General features: G+C 43.7%; 8 protein-coding genes across 8 annotated transcripts; 4 read left to right on the top strand and 4 right to left on the bottom strand.

Moving 5' to 3' along the window:
- Window positions 1–2,118: 2,118 nt before the first annotated feature.
- Window positions 2,119–2,852, top strand: BGW36DRAFT_356771 (uncharacterized protein; the record flags this gene model as incomplete). Its single annotated transcript, XM_046213815.1, has 3 exons — window positions 2,119–2,305; window positions 2,363–2,602; window positions 2,662–2,852. 3 exons carry the CDS (start codon window positions 2,119–2,121, stop codon window positions 2,850–2,852), a joined length of 618 nt encoding a protein of 205 aa, XP_046073802.1.
- A 15-nt stretch (window positions 2,853–2,867) lies between these two features.
- BGW36DRAFT_415267 (uncharacterized protein) lies at window positions 2,868–5,113 on the bottom strand. Its single transcript, XM_046219313.1, has 4 exons — window positions 3,877–5,113; window positions 3,576–3,748; window positions 3,517–3,551; window positions 2,868–3,435 (listed from the first exon to the last, which is right to left on the bottom strand). The coding sequence occupies exons 1-4, from the start codon at window positions 4,997–4,999 to the stop codon at window positions 3,027–3,029; spliced, it is 1,740 nt and encodes a 579-aa protein (XP_046073801.1). The 5' UTR covers window positions 5,000–5,113; the 3' UTR covers window positions 2,868–3,026.
- A 519-nt stretch (window positions 5,114–5,632) lies between these two features.
- Window positions 5,633–9,296, top strand: BGW36DRAFT_405404 (uncharacterized protein; the record flags this gene model as incomplete). The annotated part of the gene is made up of 11 exons (XM_046218965.1): window positions 5,633–5,936; window positions 6,086–6,326; window positions 6,409–6,589; window positions 6,759–6,822; window positions 6,876–6,932; window positions 6,990–7,203; window positions 7,276–7,322; window positions 7,379–7,699; window positions 7,788–8,420; window positions 8,482–8,651; window positions 8,715–9,296. The coding sequence occupies exons 1-11, from the start codon at window positions 5,843–5,845 to the stop codon at window positions 9,294–9,296; spliced, it is 2,604 nt and encodes an 867-aa protein (XP_046073800.1). The 5' UTR covers window positions 5,633–5,842.
- A 1,884-nt stretch (window positions 9,297–11,180) lies between these two features.
- On the bottom strand, window positions 11,181–13,676 carry BGW36DRAFT_395259 (fungal-specific transcription factor domain-containing protein; the record flags this gene model as incomplete). Its single annotated transcript, XM_046218020.1, has 9 exons — window positions 11,181–11,416; window positions 11,480–11,800; window positions 11,851–11,972; window positions 12,022–12,171; window positions 12,221–12,413; window positions 12,488–12,997; window positions 13,051–13,313; window positions 13,371–13,468; window positions 13,599–13,676. The coding sequence occupies 9 exons, from the start codon at window positions 13,674–13,676 to the stop codon at window positions 11,181–11,183; spliced, it is 1,971 nt and encodes a 656-aa protein (XP_046073799.1).
- Window positions 13,677–15,305: 1,629 nt separating this feature from the next.
- Window positions 15,306–18,047, top strand: BGW36DRAFT_446358 (FAD binding domain-containing protein; the record flags this gene model as incomplete). Its single annotated transcript, XM_046221702.1, has 18 exons — window positions 15,306–15,389; window positions 15,459–15,568; window positions 15,628–15,659; window positions 15,715–15,752; window positions 15,813–15,936; window positions 15,994–16,050; window positions 16,089–16,129; window positions 16,183–16,397; window positions 16,449–16,584; window positions 16,631–16,707; window positions 16,733–16,738; window positions 16,766–16,801; window positions 16,849–16,892; window positions 16,952–16,973; window positions 17,029–17,187; window positions 17,240–17,350; window positions 17,414–17,508; window positions 17,692–18,047. The coding sequence occupies 18 exons, from the start codon at window positions 15,306–15,308 to the stop codon at window positions 17,874–17,876; spliced, it is 1,572 nt and encodes a 523-aa protein (XP_046073798.1). The 3' UTR covers window positions 17,877–18,047.
- A 1,497-nt stretch (window positions 18,048–19,544) lies between these two features.
- On the bottom strand, window positions 19,545–21,160 carry BGW36DRAFT_424930 (3-polyprenyl-4-hydroxybenzoate decarboxylase; the record flags this gene model as incomplete). The annotated part of the gene is made up of 2 exons (XM_046220041.1): window positions 19,545–20,411; window positions 20,495–21,160. 2 exons carry the CDS (start codon window positions 21,158–21,160, stop codon window positions 19,545–19,547), a joined length of 1,533 nt encoding a protein of 510 aa, XP_046073797.1.
- An 826-nt stretch (window positions 21,161–21,986) lies between these two features.
- Window positions 21,987–22,589, top strand: BGW36DRAFT_292437 (flavoprotein; the record flags this gene model as incomplete). Its single annotated transcript, XM_046210913.1, has 1 exon — window positions 21,987–22,589. One exon carries the CDS (start codon window positions 21,987–21,989, stop codon window positions 22,587–22,589), a length of 603 nt encoding a protein of 200 aa, XP_046073796.1.
- Window positions 22,590–25,278: 2,689 nt separating this feature from the next.
- On the bottom strand, window positions 25,279–26,859 carry BGW36DRAFT_373335 (uncharacterized protein). The gene has a single exon (XM_046215575.1). It carries the CDS (start codon window positions 26,628–26,630, stop codon window positions 25,704–25,706), a length of 927 nt encoding a protein of 308 aa, XP_046073795.1. The 5' UTR covers window positions 26,631–26,859; the 3' UTR covers window positions 25,279–25,703.
- Window positions 26,860–26,897: the final 38 nt, after the last annotated feature.

The following is a 26,897-nucleotide window of genomic DNA, read 5'->3' as shown; positions in this document are numbered from 1 at the left end:
GGATCACCCACCCGCACCTTTACATATTGAAGCAACCTGGATTCATAATTAACCATAGAAAATTGCATATATTTCTATATAGAATTATTTCGACATGATGTACGATTATGCCCTATTTGTCCGCAATTCGTACACTTAGGTGGTGCGCGCTTGCGAGGCTGAGAAGCCTCGCCTAGAGTAGTCGATTGATTAGGTAAATTATCTTTTTGAAGCGCTGCAGCAAGCTCCTGGCCTTCAGCAACAGTCAGAATACCTTCATTATAAAGCGGTCTTGATCGACATTTCTTCTTTTTAGCTTTATGCTCATTTGCTGCTCGTAGATCATGGTTTTTCTTTGCTAATATCACTGCAGAGTGCATTGCTATTGAGCATCCTTTTATTATCTGATCAAGAGCCTGGTTTGTGGGAGAAGGAGGGCTTGTAGTACGTTGCTTCAAAAGTCGCTTTACTGATTCAGCTTTGCGCTGTAAAGACCGAATATTGTGAGGTGTTGCAAGGGAAGCATTGCTTGTTGATGAGGTCTTTGGTCTTGAGGTCTCCGGAGTAGGGGTTCTGACAATAATTTGCAATTGAGATAGAACAGATTCAGGGTTGAATGGTAAAATATCTGTATGAGAGAAGCCGCTTATAATATTTCTAATAGAATAAACCTCTTCGCGTATTGCTGGTAGTATAGTAAGAAAATCATACTTATCAATATGGTTAATACTGTAGCGCATTTAATCCTCAACTGCACGTTCAAAGCGGCGCTTAAGAACAGTAAAAACACCCATATCAAGTGGTTGTAATAGATGCGAAGAATGCGGAGGCATACATATAGAGATAATGTTATTATTATAACAATATTGATCTCATTCTGGTGTTAAGTAGACTGCGCCGCTGACACAATAGCCGTCGCGGTTCCTATAACTAATCCCGACGCAATGGTAACCGTTGGGTCGGCCGAGTTGGCGGCTGCGTGCATAGCTGAGGCGCATTCGATACACGCGAATAGGCATGCAGCAATCAAAAGTTGGAAGCGAAGTTGCATGTTAGCTAATAAACAAGATCACAGATGAGGCTTTGCAAGGAAGATAATGAATGAGGGAAGTGTGAAGATAAGATGGACATTTCCAGTTGAACAAGGATTTTCTCAGCTTATAACTATCTTCATGGTTACGTCCAGGGCGAGCTTCATCTCCGGACGACCCGGTCGTCCATTTCGACTCACGAGGCTTCATGCCTAGGGCTTCCTAGATTAATGAGCTTGTCATCTGTTCATCTCCGGTATGCGGAGCTAGGTTACAAGAGTCATGACACAAACAAATCTTGGAGAATCTCACTGGTTTGCGGGGGTTGGGGGTGGCATGTCGCATAGGACAGCCTGCACCCTACAACTGCAAGGTTGAAAGTTAACGGAGTGAACCGTCGTATATCTCCGCAGAGGCAACTGAAGAACTGCAGTAGAGTCGACAAACATTTATTTCAGTGATGTATGTCCTTATCTACACGATCTTTTAGCCGATTATCCGTCGTATATGTTTTGCCGACGAGCAAGAACCAGAGAGTTATTGACGTCTTTGGATCTGGCACTAGCCTCGTATATTTTTTTACCGAGGCGTGCCTAAGAAAACAGGTATTACCTAATCTTCATGGATATACAAGTAACTTATTACCTGACGATCCATCGTATATTAGTGCCGAGGCCCTGGGAATGTGGGGAAGGTTTGCAAGAGTATCCGGTGGTGGACAAAATGATTGGCACATCGGCCGCAGATCTCATCTGAGGGGAATTGAACTTCGAATGGCTTTCCTAATGATTTTTCTTAACACCGTAGTGTGATTGTAAATTCGGCAAGAGTTACACATATGTGTTTCTTGTTTCCATAACCTCAGCTCTTCTAAGCCGATGTAGCCACGGTGCAAGTCCATGCTCGGCCATATCCGAGCGAGTCCCTGGCAATAATAAGCAGGAGACTCCCGAGAGGGTAGACGGATACTTTGCTTTCACTCTGTATAAAAGGCCGCTGTTCGCATGGAACTCTCCTGGACTTTATCTCTTGACAGTAGAATCTAACCAGCTCGAGAGTGCTATCATTGTCCGGCCTTCCACCGTACCCAACCTACTCTTCATCCGACATGCGCTTCTCGACGACTGCATGCCTTACGGCTTTTATCCTCAGCACTCATGTCTTTGCTGCACCAACCAATAATACCCTCTCGGATAGCAGTACTGTTGCATTCAAGGTCTCTGCCTACGCTGTAGAGCTGCAACAATCGGTAGATAACATGGCATCTAGCATCGGAGAGAACCTCTCCTCTATAAGTAAAGAGGCCCATCCATCCAATGCTTTGTTGGTAAGCTAACTAATAACTTCGGCAGATTCAACAGCGCCATCTAGCAGCGGCCTTGCCGGGCTTCCCACCGTGATTAAGAGCTTTCAGAACGCCGTCGAGAGCTTCACCGCAACCAAAAACGCGGTTCTTCCCATGGTGGAAAATCCTGCCCTGGATTTCACCATCGAAGAGATTGAGCAGCTTATAAAGGTTTTGGAAGTCTACAAAACGGTTCTCTCCACGTTAGAGCAGACTGTGGATGCCGTCATCAACGCCTTCTTCCCCGGTAAGCCTAAGCACATGATACATCTATTGCTATATTTGCTGTCGCTGACCCGCAATTAGGTTTAATCGACTTCTTTAAGCCTTTCATCAGAATCCGGATTAATGTTGTTGATTCTTTTACTACGCCCTTTCTGACATTCTACACAGACCTTGTTGGCACACTCAGTGGGTCTCCCGACCTCGCCAGGTTAATCCACGACTACATTGTGGAAATCAAGGACATCAGGGACGGCTTCCTTCTCAGTTTCTAATAATATATAAGTCATGCATTTTTTAGTGAACTGTAAAATCCGAGATCTTTTAGAAGCTGCCCATTTTTCGATAAAGGGAATAGGAAATTGTGTAGAGTCTTATATAGTCTTATAAAGACTTTTTAACCAATCAGAAGAAGGTAGTCATATAATTAGAAAAAAGGTTTTAATGAACTATGTATGACCTTTCTTTAACTGATTAGCCCAGGGGATGTCAAAAATAGACGGTGGGAGTGGCGGAGGCGGCCGATTCGCTTTTTCCAACCTGTCTGCAGTCATCCAAGGATCCTCTTTTTGTACGACTAGCTGCTGAATAGTGATGCGTTTGGATAAAGTCCGCAGCCAATCAAAAATATGACCCAGAAGATCATACTCGGTTTGAGCTCGTTGGGCGAAGTCGTGGTACCACTCTTCTCGAGCCCCTTCCTTCTGGCAACTGAAAAATGCGATGAATTGGTCCGTCTTTATTTGCTCGCTTTGATCCGATAAAGAATGATAGTCAGTGATCCATCCTTGGCCCTGTGGTATTAGAGCAGACCAAGGACTGAAGAGGCCTTGGTCGAATTGCTGTTGATGCGTAGCCCTATTCAATGGAGCATTGGCACGTCAGTAGCCAACCTCCCAAAAAAATGAAAGATACCGCAATGGGAAATGATTAACGTACGTCAAGTAATTGGAAAAGGCATATTCAAATGAGTGCTAGTCCCATTGGTTCTCCGAGACATCAAAAATGGTGATCTCCATATTCGGACGAAAACCGAAAAATCGGCTTGGACCGATAATTCCTCTACGGGATATGTCCTGTATGGCATCACCACACCCATTTGAGAATTCTTGAATGGGTTGTTGGAGTTGTGCTCGAATTTCTTGCCTCTGCTGTTGAGACCCTTCGAGACCTTTAAGAACAGCCGTGTTATTATCCTCGACTTCCTAGTAGTCACGCGACCCACACGTACCTATGAAAAGTGAAATCTTGCCACCACCTCCTTCTTTCTCTTTATAATTGCCCCAGAAGAGCTCGGACAGTCCCCCAGCTCCCAGAGTTTCCTTCGAAGACCCTCGAATAAACTCTCTATCTGTGGGTTTTCAATCTGAGCGCGAAAAGAGATCATTTCCATATCGGCGGTTGAGCTATAGCCTTGCCGCTGGGGCAAATGATGTTGAGAAATTATTCCCATAGGGCACCAACTACCAGCCGGTCCACCGGCGATACGCTCCGGAGGGGTTTGCCTCGCCTGGATCATAGATTCCAAATGGAGCCGGTCCTTGCCTCGTGATAATGTAAACTCGTCCACGTTGTATTCAGGCTTTACAGGTGTCTGAAAAACTGGGTGATTGGTTTCAAAATGCACAGCGACCGGAAGAAGGCCCGGTAGTTGTAGACTAAAAGTTTCAGAAGACACTTGATTGAGCTTGTGAGTGTAAACCGAGACCACATTTGTTGCATCTTCCACAAGCTCTGCTATATGGTTCTCGAGATTGTGGACAATGGCTTCTCGGAGTCGACGCTGATCACGCACCTGTATATCTGGTTTCCAGAAGAGCAAAGCAACAAAAAATCGATCGTCCACAAATTTGTCCGCTTCAAGCCATTCCCCACAACAATATATCAATTCGAACTCAGCCGTAGCACTGTTGACGTATGGGGCAAATGTTGTTTCCCATTTGGTTTTGAAGCCTGGTTTTTTTCCAACCTGAGTAGTAGATAGCATAGCGGAGAACTGGATGGAGACCAGCCCGAGGACACTGTCAAAGTCGAAGAGATAGGCGGGGAGAGCAAGCTGGATACAGCGATTGGAAATGCTTTCAATGTAACCTAGCATCATGCTGAAGCCCAAGGAGGATTGGAATAGTTTCCAACCACGACCGCTATCCCACTGCATCAAAACGATAATTTGTTGACATGGCGAAGCGTGGTCCACCGGAGCCCAATACAACCTTTGAAACCCAGGAATGGTCGAGACAAACGTCAAGGACTTTCTCCATAGTACAGATGCAAGCTGCGATGGCTCTGAGACGTTGACTCCGGAGTGAAAGGTGAACTGGAGAATACCAAGGACCGGAGTAGCTGGCAGCTGGTCCGCATCTTTCGAATCATAAGCGATGTGATTGAGACAAGGTTTGATAGCCACATATCGGTTGATCATCTCGAAGTCGGTGACAAGAAGTAAAGAGAAATCATGATTCTGGCGAGAATATCGGTGCAGGAGATTTCCAGGCCCCACACTATGTATACATACAGGTGAAAACGTAGGACGGGCTCGCGTTATCTCAACACAGACCCTTCTTGAAGGGCCGGCACTAGGCAGAGCAGAGGGGCAAACTAGTCTCTAAACAGATTAGTAAGAAAATTGCTCACTGCTTGGCCTAATTCGGCGTCAGCTGACCCTTCGTAGAGCGCGGAACCTGACTTACTAGGCCTAGGTCTAATTAGTACTGTAAGTCGCAGAAAATCTGCCAAGAGTTGGGCCCCTCTTGGTGGCCAACCGTCTGAGTATGAGATAAGGTTCGCGGAACCATAAACAGCACACTTATTTCATCTTTGATTTGTTACCCCACTCTTTTTTTCCGCCTCGGTATTAATATGTAATACGATGATGTCTTCGTAATAATAATAAAATCATGAGAGGAGTGTGGATTGCATGAGCTAGAGGAAATAGTCCGCTCATAGAAGGGACGCATTTGAAACAATCAATATTGGTGGGAGGATGCCAGGGGGAAGGGGATTTCGCCCAGGGGTTTCTACCGCTAGGGCCGGTAGGGCTCGCTGCCCCTGCACCGCTCTACATAAATGACTAATGACCAGCGGGCTCACTCTACAGCTCTTTACAAGTGTTATTGATGTTCTGAAAAGCACTAAATACTCTTTTGTGATTGTCATTTGCTTCAGAGAGACCTCCACTGAGAAAGTGGACTTTTATCAGAGACATCTGAAAATAGCGGACAAGAGCTAGAAAACCAATCAATCATTTGCAATTTACTCTATAGCAATGAAGCCAAGCCAACAGAAAATATCCCATGTCAAGCGAACGACATTAGCTAAGTGTGAGCTTCGAGATCATGCTCGCGAGACCATCCTCATCGGTAGGAGTGGTATCCGGTGGAATTGGGATAGATTTGCCCGTCGACCAATCGTTCAATGACAAGTACATGGGGTCGTTGCTGATGATTCTTATAGATACCTGTCGGAGGGTACACTCACTTGATCTTCTCCTTCTTATACATCAATCCAGATACTTATGAATTAACACCAATGGAGTCCAACCAAACAGATCTCTACGCTCGGTTCACTGCTCTTAAGAAGTATGGTGTCGAAACGTGGATCTCCGTTGGTGGATGGGCTATGAACGATCCAGGGCCATATTCAAATGTCTTTTCGGATCTTGCCGCATCCACTACGGCTCAACAGGCATTCCTCAACTCTCTGATTTCCTTCCTAGGGGAATATGGCTTTGATGGCGTTGACATTAACTGGTAACTATCTCAATCCAGAGACCAAGGGCCTCATGATCTGGCTCTGTATTACTGATCGCATCCGTTACTGAAATCTCTCTAGGGAATATCCTGGTGCAGCGGATCGATTCGGTACAACTGCTGACTACGCCAACTTTGTATCGTTTTTGAAGAACGTACGATCCACCTTGGGAAGCTATTATGGCTTGTCAATTACCCTCCCAAGTTCCTACTGGTACCTTCAGAATTTCGACATTGTCAACATTGCGAAAACCATTGACTGGGTAGGTTCTTGATATTTTAACTTCCAACTGTCTTTGAATTGAACCTGATGAGATCCAGTTTAATTTCATGTCTTATGATATCTATGGCACCTGGGATGCTACCATTTCTTCCATTGGGAGCTATGTCTATGCCAGCACCAACCTTACCATGATTTAATCAGGGTTACAGTTGTTGTGGCACAATAACATCCCGCCTAGCCAAGTGAACCTTGGCCTTGGCTATTACGGGCGCAGTATGCATTCCTGCCCCTAGCATCGATTTCGAACTTTATCTTAACATGAACAGGTTACACACTTGGAGATTCTTCGTACGTGGAGCCTGGATGTCCATTCAAGGTGGGAGGTACGTTAAATCAGCGTTCAATATTCCTTCCGAAGATCAATTCTAAGAATGAATTAGGAAATCCGGGTCCATGCTCTCAGACCGAAGGCATGCTATCTTATGATGAGATCATGGATATCATTGATGATCCATCCAGAAACCCAACGGTGTGGCTTGACTCTAATGCGGCTGTTAAAATCGCTGTCTATGATAACAATCAATGGGTTGCTTATGATGACGCTGAAACCATCCAAATGAAACTGGATTTTGCCAACTCAGAGTGCCTCGGAGGGTAAGTTACCGCTTACAGTAAACGCTCCCTGAGAGGGATCTGCGTGCTGATCCTAATTTTTTCCCTTTGTAGTGTTTTCTCATGGGCTGTTGACGAGGATACCGCTGGAGATCTTTCCGGTATGATTACTTCAAATCACCCAATACCAGGTCTTTTAATAATTAACTCCCTGCAGAATCCATTTCCAACTCTACTAATCTCTTCCCCGCCGGAGGAAGCGGAGAGGTGTATGTTTCGCCCAAAATTTGGGACAGTGATTCGCCCAAAATTTCCTGCCAGGCTCCATGTACGTTCATCTTGCCACCATTCCCGTTGCCGACTCCGACGATTATCGACTGGCCACCCGTTACCACCGCACTGCTTGTCAGCAACAGTGGAGGTGTCACTACAACGACAACTACAATTTTGGTTCCCGAATTCTCGGTATCCGCCATCCCTTTCTGGCCAGTGACCATTGCCAGCAATCAAACAATAGGCGTTTTGAGTCCCGTACAAAGTATTATACCACCATCTATTGTTGTGACCCTCCCCGGAACGGTGGTTCCGTCCCCCCCAGCCACCACCAATTATACTGTTAGTTGCAGAGATTCAGGCGGCAGGGCAAACTGTTGTGTCCGCTACAATTACCTCTCCTGCTACCACAACGACCAGTCCAACTACGACAATGTCCGCTGTGGTGACCCCATCGCCTATTGCAGCTAACATGGCAAGTGGCTGCACAGAATTCTACCTTGTTCAAAGCGGTAACTCCTGTTGGAGCATTGAAACTACGTACAATATCGCTGCTGCAGACTTTGAAGCTTGGAACCCTGCTGTCGGCACTGGTTGTGCCAACGGTGTCTGGCTCGGCTATTGTTATTGTATCAGTCATGGCAACCCTACTTCGACTTCCTCAGGCGCTGGGGGCCAGCCGACCTCGACAGGAACCACTGCCATCCCGGTATTTTACAGCACAGCACACCCTGTTACTATCCAGCCTCAAGCTAAACATGCTTCAGTGACCCCCTCGAGTGCCATCCCTCCAATCAATGTCAAGAACGGACCGCCGACAGGTTCTTCCTCGAGTGATGGTGGTTGCGTTGGTTGCGGGAAATTGGAGTGTGAGCTATTCGGTTGCAACGGCAAGTGTGGACTTTTCGCTTGTGATGGAGGCTGTGGTCTCTGGTGGTGTGGAGGATGCTGCGGTTTGCAATATTGCGGGCCCGGCTGTGGTACTGGTAAAAGCTCGGTCTTGTGTCAAGTTACATCGATGTTGTTCTAACATGGTCTCTACTTAAGGTTCCTGCATCATTGAAGGTGGCGGAGGCGGCGGTGGAAGCACTGGCTCTGTTGGTCCTAGCGACAGTTCGAATGAAGATTGCAGCTCGATGGAGACCGCCAATATCTGCACAGTGTTTGTAAAGAGCTTCTCGACATCTGGAATGGCTTCCTCGTCTACTACCACTACAGTAAGTGATATAAGATCTTTTCAAATGGTGTGTTCTTACGCACCCCGATACTGACAATGCTAGACGGAATGTGTTACCACTGAAGGATGCTCGGTTACTCCATCCACTACAACAACAACCGTTAGTACCACTGGAACTTATTCCACTATCACAAATAGCTTCATGTTCATATCGCAGCCAACACAGGCGGCATCTGTTCTGGATTCTATTTCTGCCAGCATTGTCAGCCGGCGAAATATTTGGGATGCCACACGCTGGGCCGGTTTCACGATTACAATCACCCCAACATCGACAACGACTAGCGCCCAACCCACAGGGACTGGATTCAGCATCGTGGAGTACATTCTCCCGTATACCAACTATGAGTACGGCTGGTTGGCTATCGATTACGAACGACTGTCCACTCCCATCATTATCAATGGCTCTGTTTCTATGGGTACGAATTTGACAACTACGAATAGCCAGACGACATTCTGTGACCAGACCTCCACATTCAATCAAGAGAGCTCAGGTGATGTCCTTGGTAGCAGCGACAATGGCAGTGAATATGACTGCACAACTGTTCTCAACCCAACTACCATCGTCATTGCGCAAGAGACTTCCATCGTCCCCCAATGGAATTGCTTGACAAATGTTTGCACATGAAGACCCCCTTAGCGAAGTGTTGTTGTTTTGCAACTAGTCACCGGTTCATTTGAGCGGGGGTATTCAGTGCACCGAATTCAAAATTTATGTCATTTACGGAGGTAGTTGTGTATTAAAGATATGTAGAACGATGATGGGGTCAACTAAATACCTAGAGCTAGAGAGCAATACGCGAAAAATCTGGTTCTTGATAACGCCAGGCTCTAATACTAGTTTGCGTTGAGCTGGCCGATTTTAGTGCGGTATTAGTGTGTTGCTAATTGCAAGGGGAAGAAGCCTGAATTTTGAATAACTGGAAACTAGACCTAATTTATACCTATTAGATGTCAGAGTTCCAGAGCAAGAGATCAAAAACAGGAGTGTATTCATTAACAAGAATCATAGATCTTAATAAATATTTAAAATAATAATTTAACAAGCTATATTATTTAAAAGATATTTATTTTAATTTATATAATATTTTAGGTAGGTATACTAATCTTAAATTTAGAAATTTCTTATTGTTATTTCTATAGATGCTATTCTTATGGGTTTTAGCAGCGCCTTTCCTAGTTACATTTAGTGCTGGGTAGCCTTTGTATGGACGTCCGTGGGGATTCCACGTAAACTAGTATTAGGATTGCAAAAGTTCGGAAACATCTGTCAGAGAGACAGAGGTGCCGCTTCATGTTTTTGAATCCCTGTTAACCTAGGTCGACAGTTTTGAGGATAATTTTCTAAAATCATCACTCTAAAACCGGCCACTGAATTACAATTCAACATCTCGCAGAGTCAACGTAGGTGATGTGATCGTTGAGCTTGCTTGTAATCACGACAACATCTAAGACACGATCCAGTTATTCATAGTCATAGTATTCACGGAGCCAAACGTATCGGAAAATAAATTTTAACACATGTTTCACTAGTATCTACGCTATACATTGGGGGTTGAGAGAAGACCATAATACAATCCACGCCGATCAAACTGCTATGAGCTAAACACTCGACGACAGCTACAATCTCCGTCGTTAGCCAACACCAAACCGCCTAAGTGATATTAGCGGGATTTTAGCACTCGCCAATGGCGGTGGTTGTATTTCGCCGAATACATATAAACATTGGCAAGTAGTAATCCCCCGGATTAATATTGCTCCTACACTATTCGATATTTGTCAGTGTCTTCTTGACACAGTCCCAGGAAAGCGAAGAGAGTTTCAGTTGTTACTCTGAATGTGCAAACAATTGTACACCTAGATTTGGTGGAGTGAAACAGAGTGAGTTTGGGCGTGAAGGCAGTAAATACAGGATTGATGAGTACCTGGTGAAGGCTTTGACTATATGTGGATATCCCTGATAACTATAATGAGGTAGACTAGTATTTTTCCCCCGCGGTTAAATACTTTCATATCAGGATACAAATTCAACAATGTCTCTGGAGGTGGAATGCAAACACAAGTACTGCAACTTAACCTAAGCTTTTAGGGAAAGACAGAAGGTGAAAAGAAAATGATCCAAATCTCAGTGAACAACATTTGCTGAAATGAACTCAGCTTACATGAGCTCCACTGGTGCATTCACAATGAGCTACCATTCCAAGTAGAGGTTAATATTGTTTCTCCTCATTTTACAGCTGTATTGAAAACTTTTCCTAGAAAATCCAGGTCCTGATCAATCATAAATTCTCCTAAATCCATCGCAGGTAATGGGTTGGCAGATTGAGTATTAAGAAAGTCGCTTGTGTAGCCCGAGAGCAAATTCGACAGACCAGTGTTATTGAAACTTAACTGGTCCCGATCTGTAGGGAAAACTAATTAGTTTGCGATACCAACGTAAAATTCATTTCTCTGACTTGTTTATCTTGATATTTGCCATTTATCGCCCAAATTACGTTGAGAAATAAAAAAATTAGAAACTGAGGGGGTTTGACATACTCAGAGCATTGAGCACCAGGGAAAGCTGTGAAAGGTATTCAATACATCGTCCTACCACACGATTTCCATAATCAAGTCGGTGCAAAGCTTCGATTGCCTTGTCAAGATAGGGACGAGACTCATCGACCACACTCCACGCTGACGGATTGGCTTCGCGCTCTCTGGAAGCAGCCACGAGGGAGCCGAAAATTACCAATGCAGCATTGAATGCTTGCATATCGTCAGCGATCTGTTATGTTGAGGGTTGAAGATATTCAAGAATTTTTTACTTACTGTAATATAGTGAATAATTCCACGCGCCCAAAAGCTCGCGATGTGAAAAAGATGCTGTCGTAATGCTGTGGGCTATGGAGATGATGGAAACAGCTGATTCAACGCAATTCTGCACGCTTGCGATATCCATCTGCATAATGATACGTTTATCCTGGTCACACATATCGCCAGTACTCCAAAAGGCTTCCAGGAAGCTCTCCAGTCGAGGTCGATGTAGCAGGATCCGTAGATTATGGTAGCGCATAGAGAGGACGATATTAAAACGATGAACGATGAAAAATCGGGTATTCATTTTCGTCACATCTTCAGGGTCATCAAGTCCTGTTGAATTTGCAGCCCTAAAGAAGGCAGGAGTTTAGTTCGCCATTGACTGAGCTGGTGCTGCCCATCGATAATATGCGATATCCAGCCTGAGGTGCTGATTGAGCTTTTAAGACCAAGATTCTGTCCATAACATAGGTCCAACACTTTGTACAATATGGCATATAATTGTCTGGATAGCATTAGTAGCTATAAATAAGGGAATATCAGTCAAAGCTCACATTGCAGCAGCATAAAAATTACCGTCAAATTGGGGAGAAGAAGCTTTTTCATCGCCGGAGTTTAACATGTGGATATCCTTCGAAGGCGCATCTAATTTTATGTATGACTCAGGAATTGAACATGGGCGGCCGAAAGTCATAGCGAGACTTCTGACTCAGCATTAGTAAGATCTTTTCGAGAATCCGAAGCTTTACTCACCGATCCAAGAGCACACAACCAAACCAGGTTCGTTTCCGAATTTCGCATTCCAGTGGAGAATATCCTTGATTTGCATCGGGCGAATGTAAACCTAGCTGATACGCCGCAGATATAGCTAGTCCATGGGTGGTCCACGCTTGAACTGACTTTTGGGTCCCTTGCAGATACTGCCCTAGTATCAAAAGATATTGCACTTGTTTTGTCATGTCAGTAGAGAACGGAGCGAAAGAAGATTGAAGCACAGGAGACATATTAGCCTTTACCTACCCATCTCAAGGCTTGCACTACGTTTGGAGTCTCTGTCGCAAAGACCGTTGGCTCTTTGATAATAAACATCAGACTCTTTAATGCGTTCCTCTGGAGAAATCTCATCTTTGGCTGACAGGCTCGCAGATATTGCGAGCACTATGTTAAATAGCCCGAGCCAAGTCCGGCTGATTTTGTTGAATCTTTCGCGCCGCATCTGACTATATGTCTCACGGAAAGAGAGTTCATGGATAAAAGGTAGTAGCTGACCTGTCTTCTGGAAATACTGGTCAATCAAGTTCCAGGCCCGATCTTCTGGAGGTAAAGCATATATGTTCACGAGTGTCGGGGCAGGAGACAGGCCTGACATGGCCGCTTCTTCAATTGATGGAGCTCGAGAGCGGGTCACGCTCACGACGCCACCAGGCCTTTGTATTGTGGGTGATATTTCCAAAAATGATTCGCGGTCGGAATTCGCCATTGCCATCGCTCGAGATATGTATCCCATGAAGGCGATGTTGGATGAAGAACCTACTCAAAATCAACAATCACGTGAATCTTTCTGGTTGACGCAGAAGGCATACCGAAAAAGCCGCACTCTTCCTCGTCGGTAAATCTCATCGCACCCATCCCATCTATAGAATTCTCTGAGTTGTCGACCTCTCCCAGTACAGATACACTGTAGCTTCTCGGTCTGCAGGTATTTTCGCGGTGTTGCTCCGGAGCTACAACTTCGGCTGGCAATTGTAGATCTGCAGTAATTACTGGGCCTTGCGGATGTGCTTGCTGAAGCTGTTGGACTGTTCTCTCAACTTCTCGTAGTCTTTTTTCCAACTGAACGATGTACCTGACTTGATCACTATGCTTTCAACTGACTTTTAGGTGAAAAGAAAAGATAAGATACCTCTTGCCCACTGTAAGATTTTTCGGAGACCCATCCTCGGAATAGAGGCACTCGATTCGGAGTTCCTTGCATAGAGTGCAAGGATTATCACCGCTGCACTTTTATGTTCATAGGAATCAGTTTTCGGTTTCCAAAACATGCGAGGGAAACAAGGGAAATGGAAACTGAGCAGTTGTTCTAACATCTGCTCGACAGGGGGCTGGCTTTGCTGCGTCAATTAAAACATACTCGGGATTTCCGTTGGCGGCATGAACTGCAGGCAGAAATAACCCTCCGGCGTTTAGGTCGTGGTAAAGGGGACTGCATTAGATAGAATCACTTCGTTGTCATTCAAAGTCGATGAATTGTACGAGTAAAGCTCTGCTAACGAATCCAAACCCCCACAAAAGTTTGGCAAGGAGATAGGATTGAGCCACCCAATTTATTGGGATCAGATACGTGGGGCGAGGGATTGTGCAGACGCTCGGGCCCCTTGATGTAATCTTGTGACCAACGAAAAGAAAGAGATCAGATCATACTGCACGCTGTGGCCAAGTTGACCCTGCCAGGCAATTCACTTGGTTCTTGTGGGTGACTAGTCTTGTGTACGTAATTCAGACAAATCGTCCCAACCGAATTCAGTTGATCATCCGCTTTGTGAATAATACGTTCCTCAGAACCAGCCAGAAAATACCACACTCAGACATCTGGTCTAACGTCCAGAGACAAAGTGGAGTATGTAGGATTGGAACAAAGCGATTCTCAGGGATTAAGTAAATATTTCTCCTGTAACTGATCAAGAACTCCCAGGACGTTAGGGTTTGGCAGGACGATTCCGGCAAGAGTTATATTTTGCAGGAGATCTCCCATCTCTCCATACAGACAGTGGTTTTCTGCAGGATATGCCCTGCCAAGGAAGCTCAGGTTTATAAACCTGGTCTTCTCACTGCTTAAATTTGGTTCTTCAGAGTTCGTCTTGTTAATGAATAGACTCCTATTTTTAACTTCTTATCTTAGAACTGTGGTATTATGAACTCTTTCTCTTTTCTTTTTTCTTTTTTGATTAAATGTTAACTATTGTTTATTTTTATTTTTATTATAGATTTTATAGAACTCAAATTTCAATTACTATTCTAATATAAACTATAGTATAAAACAACTTAATAATAATAATTATTGATACTGGTAAAGTATCTAGTATAACAGTAACATTTATTAGCAAAATTAATCGTCGGTACTAGAAGCCACGGCCTGCATTGATGATAGGCTATTTTCTATTATAATAATTCTTTTAATAATAATAAATTAAATATTAAAGGCAGGTTAGATTTGTAAATATAAAATAATATTTCCAATTTAATCTATTAAAATCTATTTAATTTAACAAAAAAATAAGAAGAAATTTAAAGAGAGTTAAGATTATTTTAATTTACTAATATTATTAATATAATTTTATCATTCTTTAGATTATATTTAGGATTATTAGGGTTAGACACTAAATTTCCATTAAGAAACGATTGACAACTAAGCGTGACTACTCTAAGCCATTATCAATGTCGCCAAGCAATGAGCATTGAACCACCCTGTGACATTTTTCCAAGTAAAAGTCAACAAAAAGTAATCTTGAGGTAAACGTTCCGAGCGTGCCGGTAAGTCGGGAACATGAAAAATACCGAGGCTCGAGATCTGTCAGGCTGTGTTCCGACGGGGAGATAAGCTTCGTATCCCAGATTACTTTTTGCCTCCCCTTGGTCCGCACTCCCGAAGTCCGCGCCGCATGGCGTTTTTCTATCGCATGCATCACGTGGAACGGGACTAGCGAACAAAAGAGACACTCAGTTTCTTTCCCTTTGGTTATATAGAATCCTTTTGTCTTGTCTTCGTATTCGTTATAGAGACTATACTTCTTATATTGAAATAAGCAACAACGAAAACAAACCGGGCAAACGTTGTATAATGGAAGGTAACGATAGTGTCATAACTAGATCGTATGGGGCACTCACAAAATATGATCTTATTGTGGTCGGATCTGGCTTTGCTGTAAGCTTGCGAGACAGGGAGCAATCTGAGCGAAGGCAACGTGATTTACATAGTGACGTTTCCGTATAGGGGTGTATGACCACGCTGAACTTTCTCGAACACGCCAAAAGTTTGGGAAAGAGTGCTACAGTAGCCTTGGTTGAGGCTGGTAAAGAGGGGGAGCGATGTGGGGCTAGCAGGTGCGACGTTTTATGTATTGGAAATGCTGAGAAGTGCGTGGGCTGACAAGAAGTTGTAGATGGACACCGGCGTTCTTTCGACTGGACAAAGGTGTGTCGCGAGAGAAACGCAATCGTGGTAAGGGCCGTGCTAATCACCTGTGCAGACAACAAGTTTGACAGCAATTTCAAGAATGAAATGAAGGTGAGTAATTTGAGAAAGATTTCTGGATTCGCCACGACTCATTCATATCTAGCTCGTTAGGTTCGCGGTCGTACGCCTTATAGCATGGAATCATCTGACTGTAACAGCAACGGGCTCGCTGACCAGGCATATTGTGAAAAATTGGAAACGGAAGTTCCCCATACAGTTCAGTTTCTGCTTGACCGTAAATAGCTTCATAATAGCTTGCTTAACTGGGAATATGTCTGACATTTCACGGCAGATGGCGTCAAGGTTCAGCATCAGACTGAGCACAACGTTTACCTTGGATTTGATACTGGTAAGATTCCTTCATGGTTCCGTACTAGGTCGAGACAGAGTTTAAAGCGTATTTAGACCAGAATTTTGCTAAGGGCAACGTAAGTATACTCAACGCACAGTGTCCTGTTCAGCGTTTAATCATTGCAAACAGGGTGGCGGCTATGCCATTATTCTCAAACTGTTTGAGCATATTCTATCGTTCCCCAATGTGGAAATTATGTGGGAGACAAATGCGGAGCAACTACTCACATTAGACAACGGTACTATTCATGGGGTTAGAGTTCGAAAAAACAATGGGCTACTTTCCCAAATTTTTGGCAAGCAAGTTATGCTCTCTTGCGGTGGGTTTGAAGGAAATCGCGAAATGTGAGTACAATGAAAGCCTTCTCGAACAAGCCGGGACTAAGCTTCTGAAAGGATGGCACAATATGTTGGGCCGAGATCCGAGCAGCTGGGACTAGTTGCCCCAGGTCTCAAGTATAACACCGGTTATGGTCTCAAGATGGGTTTACAAGTCGGCGCTGCAACTGCGGGCTCTTTCCATGGGCTTCATGTGAGTATCCTCTCCGCCACGATCGAATATCACTAAACCGTAACAGTGCGAGCTTGTAGATACACGTTCTTCAAAACCAGAGGCAACTATCTGGGGTCACAGCTTCGGTATTGTGGTCAACGAGTAGGTTAAAAACTACCTTGGGCAGGATAATGTAAGACTCATGTCATCATCTACTTAGACACTCCAAGCGATTTTACGACGAAGGCAACCGATCGTACGTATCTTTTATAAGGAATACTGATTCTAGACTAACAAATGTAGGCTTTTTGCAACTTGTGAACTCATAGCTTACGAGACATGGCGAGGTGAGTTAACAGGAGCAGTTGAGAGTCCAAAGGCACAGTTACTCATCTTGGAATATTAGATCAAAATCAAAAGGCGTACTTGTAAGTCAGCGAGTCCCACATCTATTTAGGTCCGTTTAACTCACACAACCCGAAGCATCACCGACGCCCCAATCATGGACCGCTTCAGACCGGGCTGGGTTTACGATACAACTGATCTGGAACCAGAAGAGGGTGACACAATCGAAGACCTTGCTGAAAAGCTTGGCCTCAATCCTCAGGAGTTGAAGCAGACTTTGGATGAGTACAATTCTTCGTGAGCGGGGGCTATAGCAGATCTTAGAGATCGTTTCGTTGACTGGTAACAGGATTGATAACAAGGAATTCGACCCCATGGTTCTTGACGGTAAAAGAACCAACGGTCTAACGCCAAACAAGACTAACTGGGCAAGTCCGATCAGAGTGGCACCATTCTACGGGTAATATGTGCTCAGAAATCTCCGGAAGTGCTCAATGAGAATTTGTTACTAACGAACTTCAAGTTACCCATTGACTGCGAAGGTTGTGTTTACATTTGGTGGCTTGAAAGTTGATCTTGATTCCCGAGTGATTTCTACAACTGGTATCCCTATTCCAGGTGAGAATTGACCCTACTGAATATAAAGAATGTGTTTATATTGTTTGCACGTAATTGATTGCATGAATTTGATTGCCATGTGTAATTCAGGTCTTTACTGCGCTGGCGAACTCAGCGGATTCTACTATAATGAAGTAAACTTTTAGTTTCGTTTCTCTTTATATCACACTGACAATCAAATAGAGTATGTTGGTCTATGTTCCATGAGAGAACTGGTTCTTACGAACGTTCCGCTGCGACAAGTTTTCACTCAGCCCCCAGAAGCTCATACGATACTGACAATTGCTATAGACCCACCATGCAACAGTGCACTTCGTTGTCTCACATTCGGTCGTCTTGCTGGAAAAGCCGCTGCGCAAGCCTTGTAAAACGAAGTCTTCGTCAATTTCTAGGCGATGCTGCAACGAAATGGCTACGGAATGTTTTTTTGCTGTCCGCAGCTCGGATTTTCTGTTTGGAATGATTGCTATGGTTGCTTCCGGGTTCAAATAACTTTTCTGTCAACTTTAGGATTTGTGCAAGCTAAGTTGCCCAAATCTTATTTAAATTAAAGGCTCGCTTAGTAGAAACCGGGTGAATGATATGATGATTTCTATCTACAATTGGATTTTCGGATTAGTGTAGCGCCACATGTTCCTCACTCATATTCAACGTGCGTGATGGACCTTGCGCGAGCAGCCCTAACAGCGAGATTCCTGGCCAGCGGCCTATTACTATGTAAGGAAGTTTATGAATATTGCTATTGTATACAGACATATTGAGATTCCTGTCTTTGAAAAGAAGAAAAGAAAAAGAAAAAGAAACGCGATTTGAAAGCTCTATAAGTTTTGTGTCCATCAAGGGTTAGAACTTGGCATGCATATCTGAACTGTTAACCTGCTCTCGGTAAGAATGAGATCGCCCATGGGAATCTTTGATGTCAACGCGAACTCTTACGAGCTGAATTGAGCTGAATTGTTTTTAGCCGTTTTGCTTAGTCTCAATTTTATTGTTGAAATTATTTAAAGAACGCGTTTTGACTTTCTTGGATTGCACAAGAGTAGCTTTGCACTCGAGGGCACGGTAATATTGATCGGGACACCAAGCCGTGTAATTCTTGAAATCAGTTTCGTTCGATATGCGCTAATGTATTCTCAGCAAATCTATGATGCTTCCTGCTGTGATATGTTGAGAAAGGGGGAGATCTGATGACAGACAATGAGCATCAAAATTGAAGATATATTCCGATGCTATTTTCACTCTGAGAACGGCCTCTTTGAGAAAAATGCATATAAAAACAGTTATTCCGCACTACTACTCTGTTATCCACGAAAGAGTCAAGTGGAAACCCGAGGAGAGCATGAAATAAATGAGCAAACCGCATAACCAGGCGCTGAGTAGCAGCTCGGTTCTGAATAGCTTCATGGGGTCAGCTGACCAATCGGCAGCTATTGGGTCAGAAAAGACCGCTTCAGATGGTGATATCTTCTATGAGTATGTGGGAACAAGTCTATTGCTTTGATGAACTTACTCGATGTCAATATGATATTTTGACGCATACCTAAGTGCCCCTCCCTGAATGTACTACGAGAATAAGATTTGAAATGGATCTTTTGAGGAGACATGGGCTGCAAGCCAGATGACGGAATGGAAGACATGCCGGTTAGAAGATGCAGGGGCTCAATACAGCACCTCAGTACCTATCTTTAGGTACTAGTAATAATTTTCTAGTTGTCAATTAAGAAAGATGGTTTAGGTTTTCCATGAGGATCCCCTACTGGTAAACCTGCTCTTGTGGGGTAACATCTGTATTATGAATACACATAATCCATTGCAATGAGCCATGAAATATTCTATATCATGCCATTACCAAAACCTGAGATAGGGGCTCTGGAATAGTTTACAAATATGGCCTAGCACCTCTTCGTTACAGGGATTGAGAAACAATCGAAGTGAGTAAAGGCGTGCACCAGTTTGGCAACCAAATGTATCATGCTCGAAACTTAGCCACTCTGTTTCCGGTACAAACGAGATGACAGCTCTGACTCTCTTGATACTTAAAGATTTACAGGATTTTCTCCAAACCCGTATGCCCACCAGCTATCCAGGACTTTCTTCTTAAGTTCTTCCGGGTAAGATGCACGGAATGAAGCTTCAACCCATGGCCGGTCCAAAGTCTTGAATTCTGCAGGCAACATACACAATCTGACTACCTTGGCTTGCGGCTCGTGAGGATTAAAGCCGTGGGTGGCGTATGGCACTAGATCATAGGTTGGATAATTGCCCACGAAGAAGAAGTCGCTGTCTTGTGGCTGAGACTTGGTCGCTTCAGCCCAGACGACCTCATGCAAGTCACTAGGATCGATGTTGTCGCCTACAATAAAGATCTTTGGCACAAATCGACCAGGCTTAGAAGAGAAAACAATCTCCCCGACTTGACGACAGAATGTCTCAGGCGTGGTCTTCATCTCCACAAGCCTCTTCCGATCGACCTGGACCACATACCAGATGGCCTGGGACTCGTACGGGCACCAAGCCCTGGTGATTGGTAGGTCTGCCTGCTGCAACAAGTCGAGAATTTCAGCGCAGATCGACAAGGCCCAAACGGTATGAGTTTCATCTGGAGCACGACCTGCGACAGCGATCGGAACAATGGGGTTGCTTCGATAAGTAATCGCATTGACCGTCATTACCGGCTGTGGCGATTTCTTGGCTGGGAAGAGAAAACCGTGATATTCTCCCATGGGCCCTTCATCTGCCGTCTCGTTTGCGGAGATAGTTCCCTCAAGGACTACCTCAGACTGTGCCGGCACTACAAGGTCATTTGTCTCACACTTAATGACCTCCACAGGAACTCCTGTGATAGCACCAACATAATCCGGCTCGTTCACGAATTTTGGAAGTGGCATACCGCTAGCCACGGCCTTGAAATTTTTCAAATGTTAGCGTTCTGGACAATGGCATATAGCGCTGACACAAAATATCAAAAACTTAGATAAGAGCTTACGGCTGCTGGCGGAACACCAAGGGCGCAAGCCCAGGGTGTGTCCTTTCCCTGAGCCTTCCACATCGCCCAGATGGCCCCAATATCCTGCTTCACATCCACAAGGCCAGTCAATTGTCGTTTACCGATCACCATACAACGGGTAATAGCCCAGTTCACCCATTTACCATCCGGAGTTTGAACACTGTGCAGGCCATATGTGAGAAAATATCTGCCTCCGTCACTTGCGTGATTCTTTGGAACTGGCAACTTGAGAAGGTCGATTTCATCGCCAAAGATCTTATGCTCCTTGAGCGGTGCATCGTGAACCTTAATAGATGGAATGGGCTCAGCTTTCTTTGAGGCTAGAAGCTTCTGAATGATGTCATGTCCAGTTGCGTTGGAAGGCAGCCCAATAGACTTCGCGAAACGAGCGTATCTAGTTGCTCGATCACTTCGGACACCCACCGGAGCGCCAAGAATGCGGAAGAGACCCTCTGGACCATCTTTACCCTTGGGATTGTTGATGAGCGGCATTGGACTACCCGTTTCGTATGCACGGCGAGATATGGCACCAGACTCGAGATGGGGATCCACTTCCAGATCAATTTCCACAACATCTCCCTCCGCCTTACATTCTTCAAGGAAGGTACGCAGGGACAACGCGGCAGAGAGATTTCCCATAGACATGTTTCGATGCTTAAGAGTTCTAGAAACAGTGACAGTGACAGAGAGATCGATGTCAGCAATTGCTTATTCGTTGCCGCGGTGTCTTCGAATAGCTCTCAGTTACTGCTTTGCAATAGTAGATGATTTCAGAAGTCGAATTAGTAGAATAAATTTATTTTTTCTTGAGCTGTGTTGAGGTCCTGGTTTAACATATTGGTCCTTATGCTTTATGGTGTAACTATTACCGGGGAGATAGGGTCATGGTGGCGTTCGCCAAGCCTCGGGATGCCGATCATATTCCGAACATCTGTCACTCACCGAAGTATCATGACACTAGCAACCATGCATTGCCACACTATGACCACATCACTATTTCCTATGTCCCCAGAAATCCTCTTTTGCACCACCCAAAAAGCCATCCTACGTCCCCGGCCGCTCTATCCGTAGTAATCCGATTGTCACTTCCCTTCGACGGCGGCAGAATATGAATAGTCAGTCCGACTGCCTAACAGGTCCGGCAGGCCGATGATGTCCACTAGCCGTAGATCCGATCCATGAATGCGATTTCCGCATAGGGAGATACGTTACGAAAGGATCCGATATACACCCGGGCATCGATTGCCAAGCCAAAGACAACCACCACAATTATTTCAAGCAAGACGAATGACTTTAATGGCTACGATAGGGTAACGAAGGTAGAGGCGGGTATATTTAAATGAAACGGACCCCTTCTCGACCCTTAGCCATCGCTTTCATAACGGCCAGCACTAAAACAGGATATTGTTCCAGGCTCTTTTCTGATTGCTCCGATAACTTGGAGTACGCTCTTAATACTCGTAATCCGACAATGTCCGCCAGTCAGCCCCAAGCAGGGGAGTTACGCAAGCAGATCGTGGTGGCAATCACAGGCGCTACCGGAACAATATTGGGAATCAACTTACTCATTGCCCTTCGCCATCTTCACGTCGAAACCCACCTGATCATGTCCAAATGGGCCGAATCCACCATCAAATACGAAACGGACTACCATCCTTCCAATGTCAAGGCTCTTGCCGATCATGTCTATAATATCGGCGATATGGCAGCTCCCATATCCAGTGGATCGTTTCACACAGATGGAATGATCATACTGCCTTGCAGCATGAAGACACTCGCAGCGATAAGTTCCGGGTTCTGCAATGATTTGATTTCACGGACCGCAGATGTGATGTTGAAAGAGAGACGAAAATTGGTCCTGGTGACCAGAGAAACACCATTGAGCGACATTCATTTGCGGAATATGTTGTCTGTGTCACGGAGTGGCGCGATAATTTTTCCACCTGTGCCAGCGTTTTACATTATACCTTCGTCGGTTGAGGATCTGGTTAACCAGAGTGTAGGGAGAATGCTGGATTTGTTCAACCTCGATACGGGAACTTTTGAACGATGGAGCGGGTGGAAAAAAGATTAACAACGTAAAGCTTTTCAGAAAATGTTACTGATTCTACACCACCATCTTGATCAAAGTCAATCAACTGCTGCTTTTGGGGATGTGACTTTATTTGAGTACGGGAATGCCACTTCCCTATGTCTCGTTTATCTTGAAATACGTTAAATCTGTCAATAAAATTGCTTGCAAGATTGGGCTCGAGTTTTGTTGCACCCGTGCAGATAATAGGTGTAACTGGAAGACCGAGATTAGTCTACAACTCGGTGCTAAGGTATTTCTTGTTATGCGAGACACAGAAAAGCCAATCCATTAGGGTTAGGGTTAGAACTTGGGAAATGTTTAACGAAAGTCTATATTGTCGGAATTTGACTTGGTGGAACTACCAGGAAGGCTACTTACTGTATGTTAGGGTTTGGCGGGACGATTCCGGCAAGAGATATATTTCTTGCAGGAGATATCCCATCTCTCCATATAGATTATGGTTTTCTGCAGGATATATTCTATGAAATATAAATAGATTAATTTAGGAGTTTAGAGATATAAATCTAAGTTTTCTTCTATCCAAAGAAGTAAATGTTTTATAGTTCAAAGCATTTTAGGATTATTTTTTGTTAAACAAATTTAGGAGTATTAAGATAGAAAATATTTGATCTAATTATCATTTAGTATTAGAATGTATAATAATTTAAACTTTATAAATAAAAATAAAAATTATTTATTATTAATTTTTATATATTTTTATATATTTTTAAATATTTTTAAATATTTTTGAATAATTAAGTATTTTATTAATTTATTTCAACTCTAATACTCTATGTAAGACGTTTATTAGAAAGCAGACAAACATTGAGAGCCATCGGCTAAATATAGAGTTCAGATAGGTACAGATAACATATTATTAGGCATAAAGCCTAAAGAAGTATTTGGTTTAAAGTTATTGATTGATTCTTATTAGATAGAAGTGCCAGCAGCCTGCGTAGCAGCTAGATATTAGATAGGCAGTGTAACACACAGGAAGTCTAACTTAGAGTGGGCAGCGGTGCGGTTTCGGGACCAGCCTACTGTAAGGCTCCTTGACACTGCCAACCTCTAAATGCCAAAAAGTAATACTGAGGTAATTGGGCCATTGCCAAATTCCAGGGTTGGCACGCTTATAAGCCTCTGTGAGCCTGCTGCCAGGCCTCACACTCTACCCTCCCTAAAAGGCCCTTTCTCTTGAGTGGCGCCTCTCTCCAAAGGCGCTGCTTTGCACGCTTTCTAGGGATTGCTTCCACAAATAGAACTACACTTCAGAGCTTCCTGAGGAAAGGCCTTATAAGCTTATACTTAAAAGACTGTTTGAAACCATCTTTTATAAAGGGCAGGAATGCCAGACTTACTGAGCAAGATTAGGCTCTGATAACCCTATCGCGCAGCTCCACACCTGCAGGAATTGAATCAGGGGCCTCTAACATCTCTAATGGCATAATTACACTGTAAAGCTCCTTGACACTGCCAACCTCTAAATACCAAAAAAGTAATACTGAGGTAATTGGGCCATTGCCCAATTCCAGGGTTGGCACGCTTATAAGCCTCTGTGAGCCTGCAGCGCTCTCACTGCTGCCAGGCCTCACAATAATCTAAGAATTATCTGGATGGCGATGATACCTTTTCTACTTTTTATTTATATTTTTCGGATTATATTGCAGCCAGTCTACCTATCAGAGAAAATATATATATATATATTTCTGTATCCATTCTATAGTATTTACTATTACCTATCTATTTTTTAGCATATCTCAACAATTAGATAGAAAATTATAATTTAAATAATTAATTCTGATTTTTATATTATTTATATATCTATTTTACTAAAATTTAGAGAGATTTTAATATATTTTTAGGGATAAAATCTAACTATAATTAAAAATTCTTTTATATAATTCAGTTATTTAAATAAAAATTGGATTAAACTTGAAACAATCTAATTATAATTAGTAATTCTGTATTAATATGATTTGGTTTCAGTTCAAAGAGTTAGAATTGTTTGGTTTTCAGTTCTGATTCTAATATTAAAGATCAAACTGAACTGATCCACTTTTGGGCTTGGTCCAGAAACTCAGGACCAGAATCGAACCAAATGACAGCCTACTCATGACCAATGGATGTTATAGCACCTGCTATTATATAGGCATTCTCTCAGATTATACATATACATCATATATAGTGTATATATGTATGAAAGACAGACATTAAGTGGGGACTATTTAGGGAATAATAATGAATAAATATAGATTGTCATTAAGTATAATTAACTATTATAAGAATAAAGCTGAAAGTAGCTACACTTTCATTATATTTTTATATTAAATAGTATACTACTATTTAGTCTTTATTAGACTTTTTACTATTATTATCTTTATTGATAGATAGCTTTCTAATATTGACCTTATAATACTCTTTCCTCTTGTGTTAGCAGAATATCCTCTAAGATCTCCGATCTTGAGACGAGTTGATGACAACTTTTGACAACCATTTCGTTTATGTAGTGGCATTCTAGTGATTTAATCACATAATTAATAGTAATCTGGAAAATATGCACTAACCCTAAGAACTACCCTGTTATTATGCGAGCGCACACTCCCCATTTACTGGTACCATTCACTAGCACACTTACCTTGCTTATGATAACTATAGTTATGGCTTCTACTTCTATTACTATTGGCAAATCCTTTGTTTCCTTAGCGGTTGCAAAACCTGCTATTAAACAGGCAATCTCAGAGTGGCATGAGTCATATACGACGTGAAGACATCCTGCTTAATCTTTTTCATTACAAACGCTGTACTATACGCATAGATCTGTGCCCACCTAAATTTGCTCCGCAATTGAAATAGAGACAACAATTTCCACCTAGAGTAAATAAAGGTCTCAACTAATATTGTTTGCAATTATCTTATGGCCACGAGAATATTCTCTACGTGAGCAAACCTTAGCTCCTTCATAGTCTCCTCCCAAACTTGTTCACTCGCTATCTTTCCATCGGCGGTGTAGAAGAAAGTAGCAAGTCTGCCGTTAGTTGCCACTGTCAGTCATGTTCTAATATCCGACCACTCGTCTTGAGTTCAAATGGGCAAGAGGAAGCCAGTTGAGCATACTTACGGCGAGATTTCAGTATTCATGAGAAAGCATCCGTGGGACTCTTTCCCGTGGCCCAGCAAGGCGTCAATATATGTAGCTGCGCCTCTGCCCACGGGCCTGCCAGCGATTGCGAAGAACGCTTTTGCGGCTACTCGGACTGCACCCTTCGCATCCCGACTCAGACCTGTGCCCTTCGTCAGACCTGGGTCGACCATATTAATGATGACGTCGTCAGGCTTCACATGCTCTGCCAGCCTCACCAAGAAAAGTTGAGAAAGAAGCTTTGACACGCCGTATCGCTCCTCGGGATCCCACAGAGTTATCTTGGTGTCATCAAAGGAAGATAGAAGAGGTCGCTGATCACGGTTCGGGAATTTGCACAGGTGTGCCGTGATAGAGTTGACAACCGTCAGTCGTGCCGGATTTTCTCGGATATGCTTGGCCTTAAGAACAGGTAGCAGGAGAATAGCAAGTAGAGCTGTGCTTATATGGTTGACTTGAATGGTAGTCTCATGTCCAGTAGAAAGAACTGTGCTGAAATTCATTGGGGAGAGTCCAGCATTCAATATTGTATAGTCGATGCGTGAGAGCTCAATATCGCACTTGTGGGCAAAGGCCTGGATGGAGTCATACGACTCCATATTCAAGGTCCAGATATCAATGGTTGCTTCAGGATTGGCCGGGCGAAGTTTTGAGGCAGCATCTTTGCCTTTCTCAATAGATCGCACAGCCACGATTAGATGCGATAGGCCGAGTGTTAGGAGCTGCCTCGCTGACTCGAAGCCTAGGCCAGAGTTGGCCCCGGTAACAATTGCAACTTTACCCTTTAAGCTGGGAGATTTGCTCGGAATCGGGACCTCTATTTTGACTTTAAACTGGTTGTTCCAGAAGACCTTCCCGAAGCTCTTGGGCAGAGGGGGCATATCCTTAGAGTTGGCCATCATGGGAGGGAGAAAATGTGACGGTATTGATAAAGGATCGATTGGCCCCAAGTCAATAAGTGCGACGAGCGTGCCGATTTGGAATGGGTAAGTGAGCCCGGTTGTAGCAGCATTTGAGAGTTTGAATTGCTACAAAAGCAGACGGGGAGAGTTATTTAAATTGCAGGCCCCAGTCTCTGTTGGACGTTCAAAATTGAAAAGCTCAATGTGTCGAGTTTGGGTACCCAAAGAGGAAACCCCACAGGTCTTGGCATATAGATGCACTAGCCT

The sequence above is a fragment of the Talaromyces proteolyticus genome (assembly GCF_021365285.1).
Source record: "Talaromyces proteolyticus strain PMI_201 chromosome Unknown BGW36scaffold_4, whole genome shotgun sequence".
Taxonomy (NCBI): Eukaryota; Fungi; Ascomycota; class Eurotiomycetes; order Eurotiales; family Trichocomaceae; genus Talaromyces; species Talaromyces proteolyticus.
Note: the sequence above shows the minus strand (reverse complement) of the source record. Positions and strands in the feature narration are given on the sequence as shown.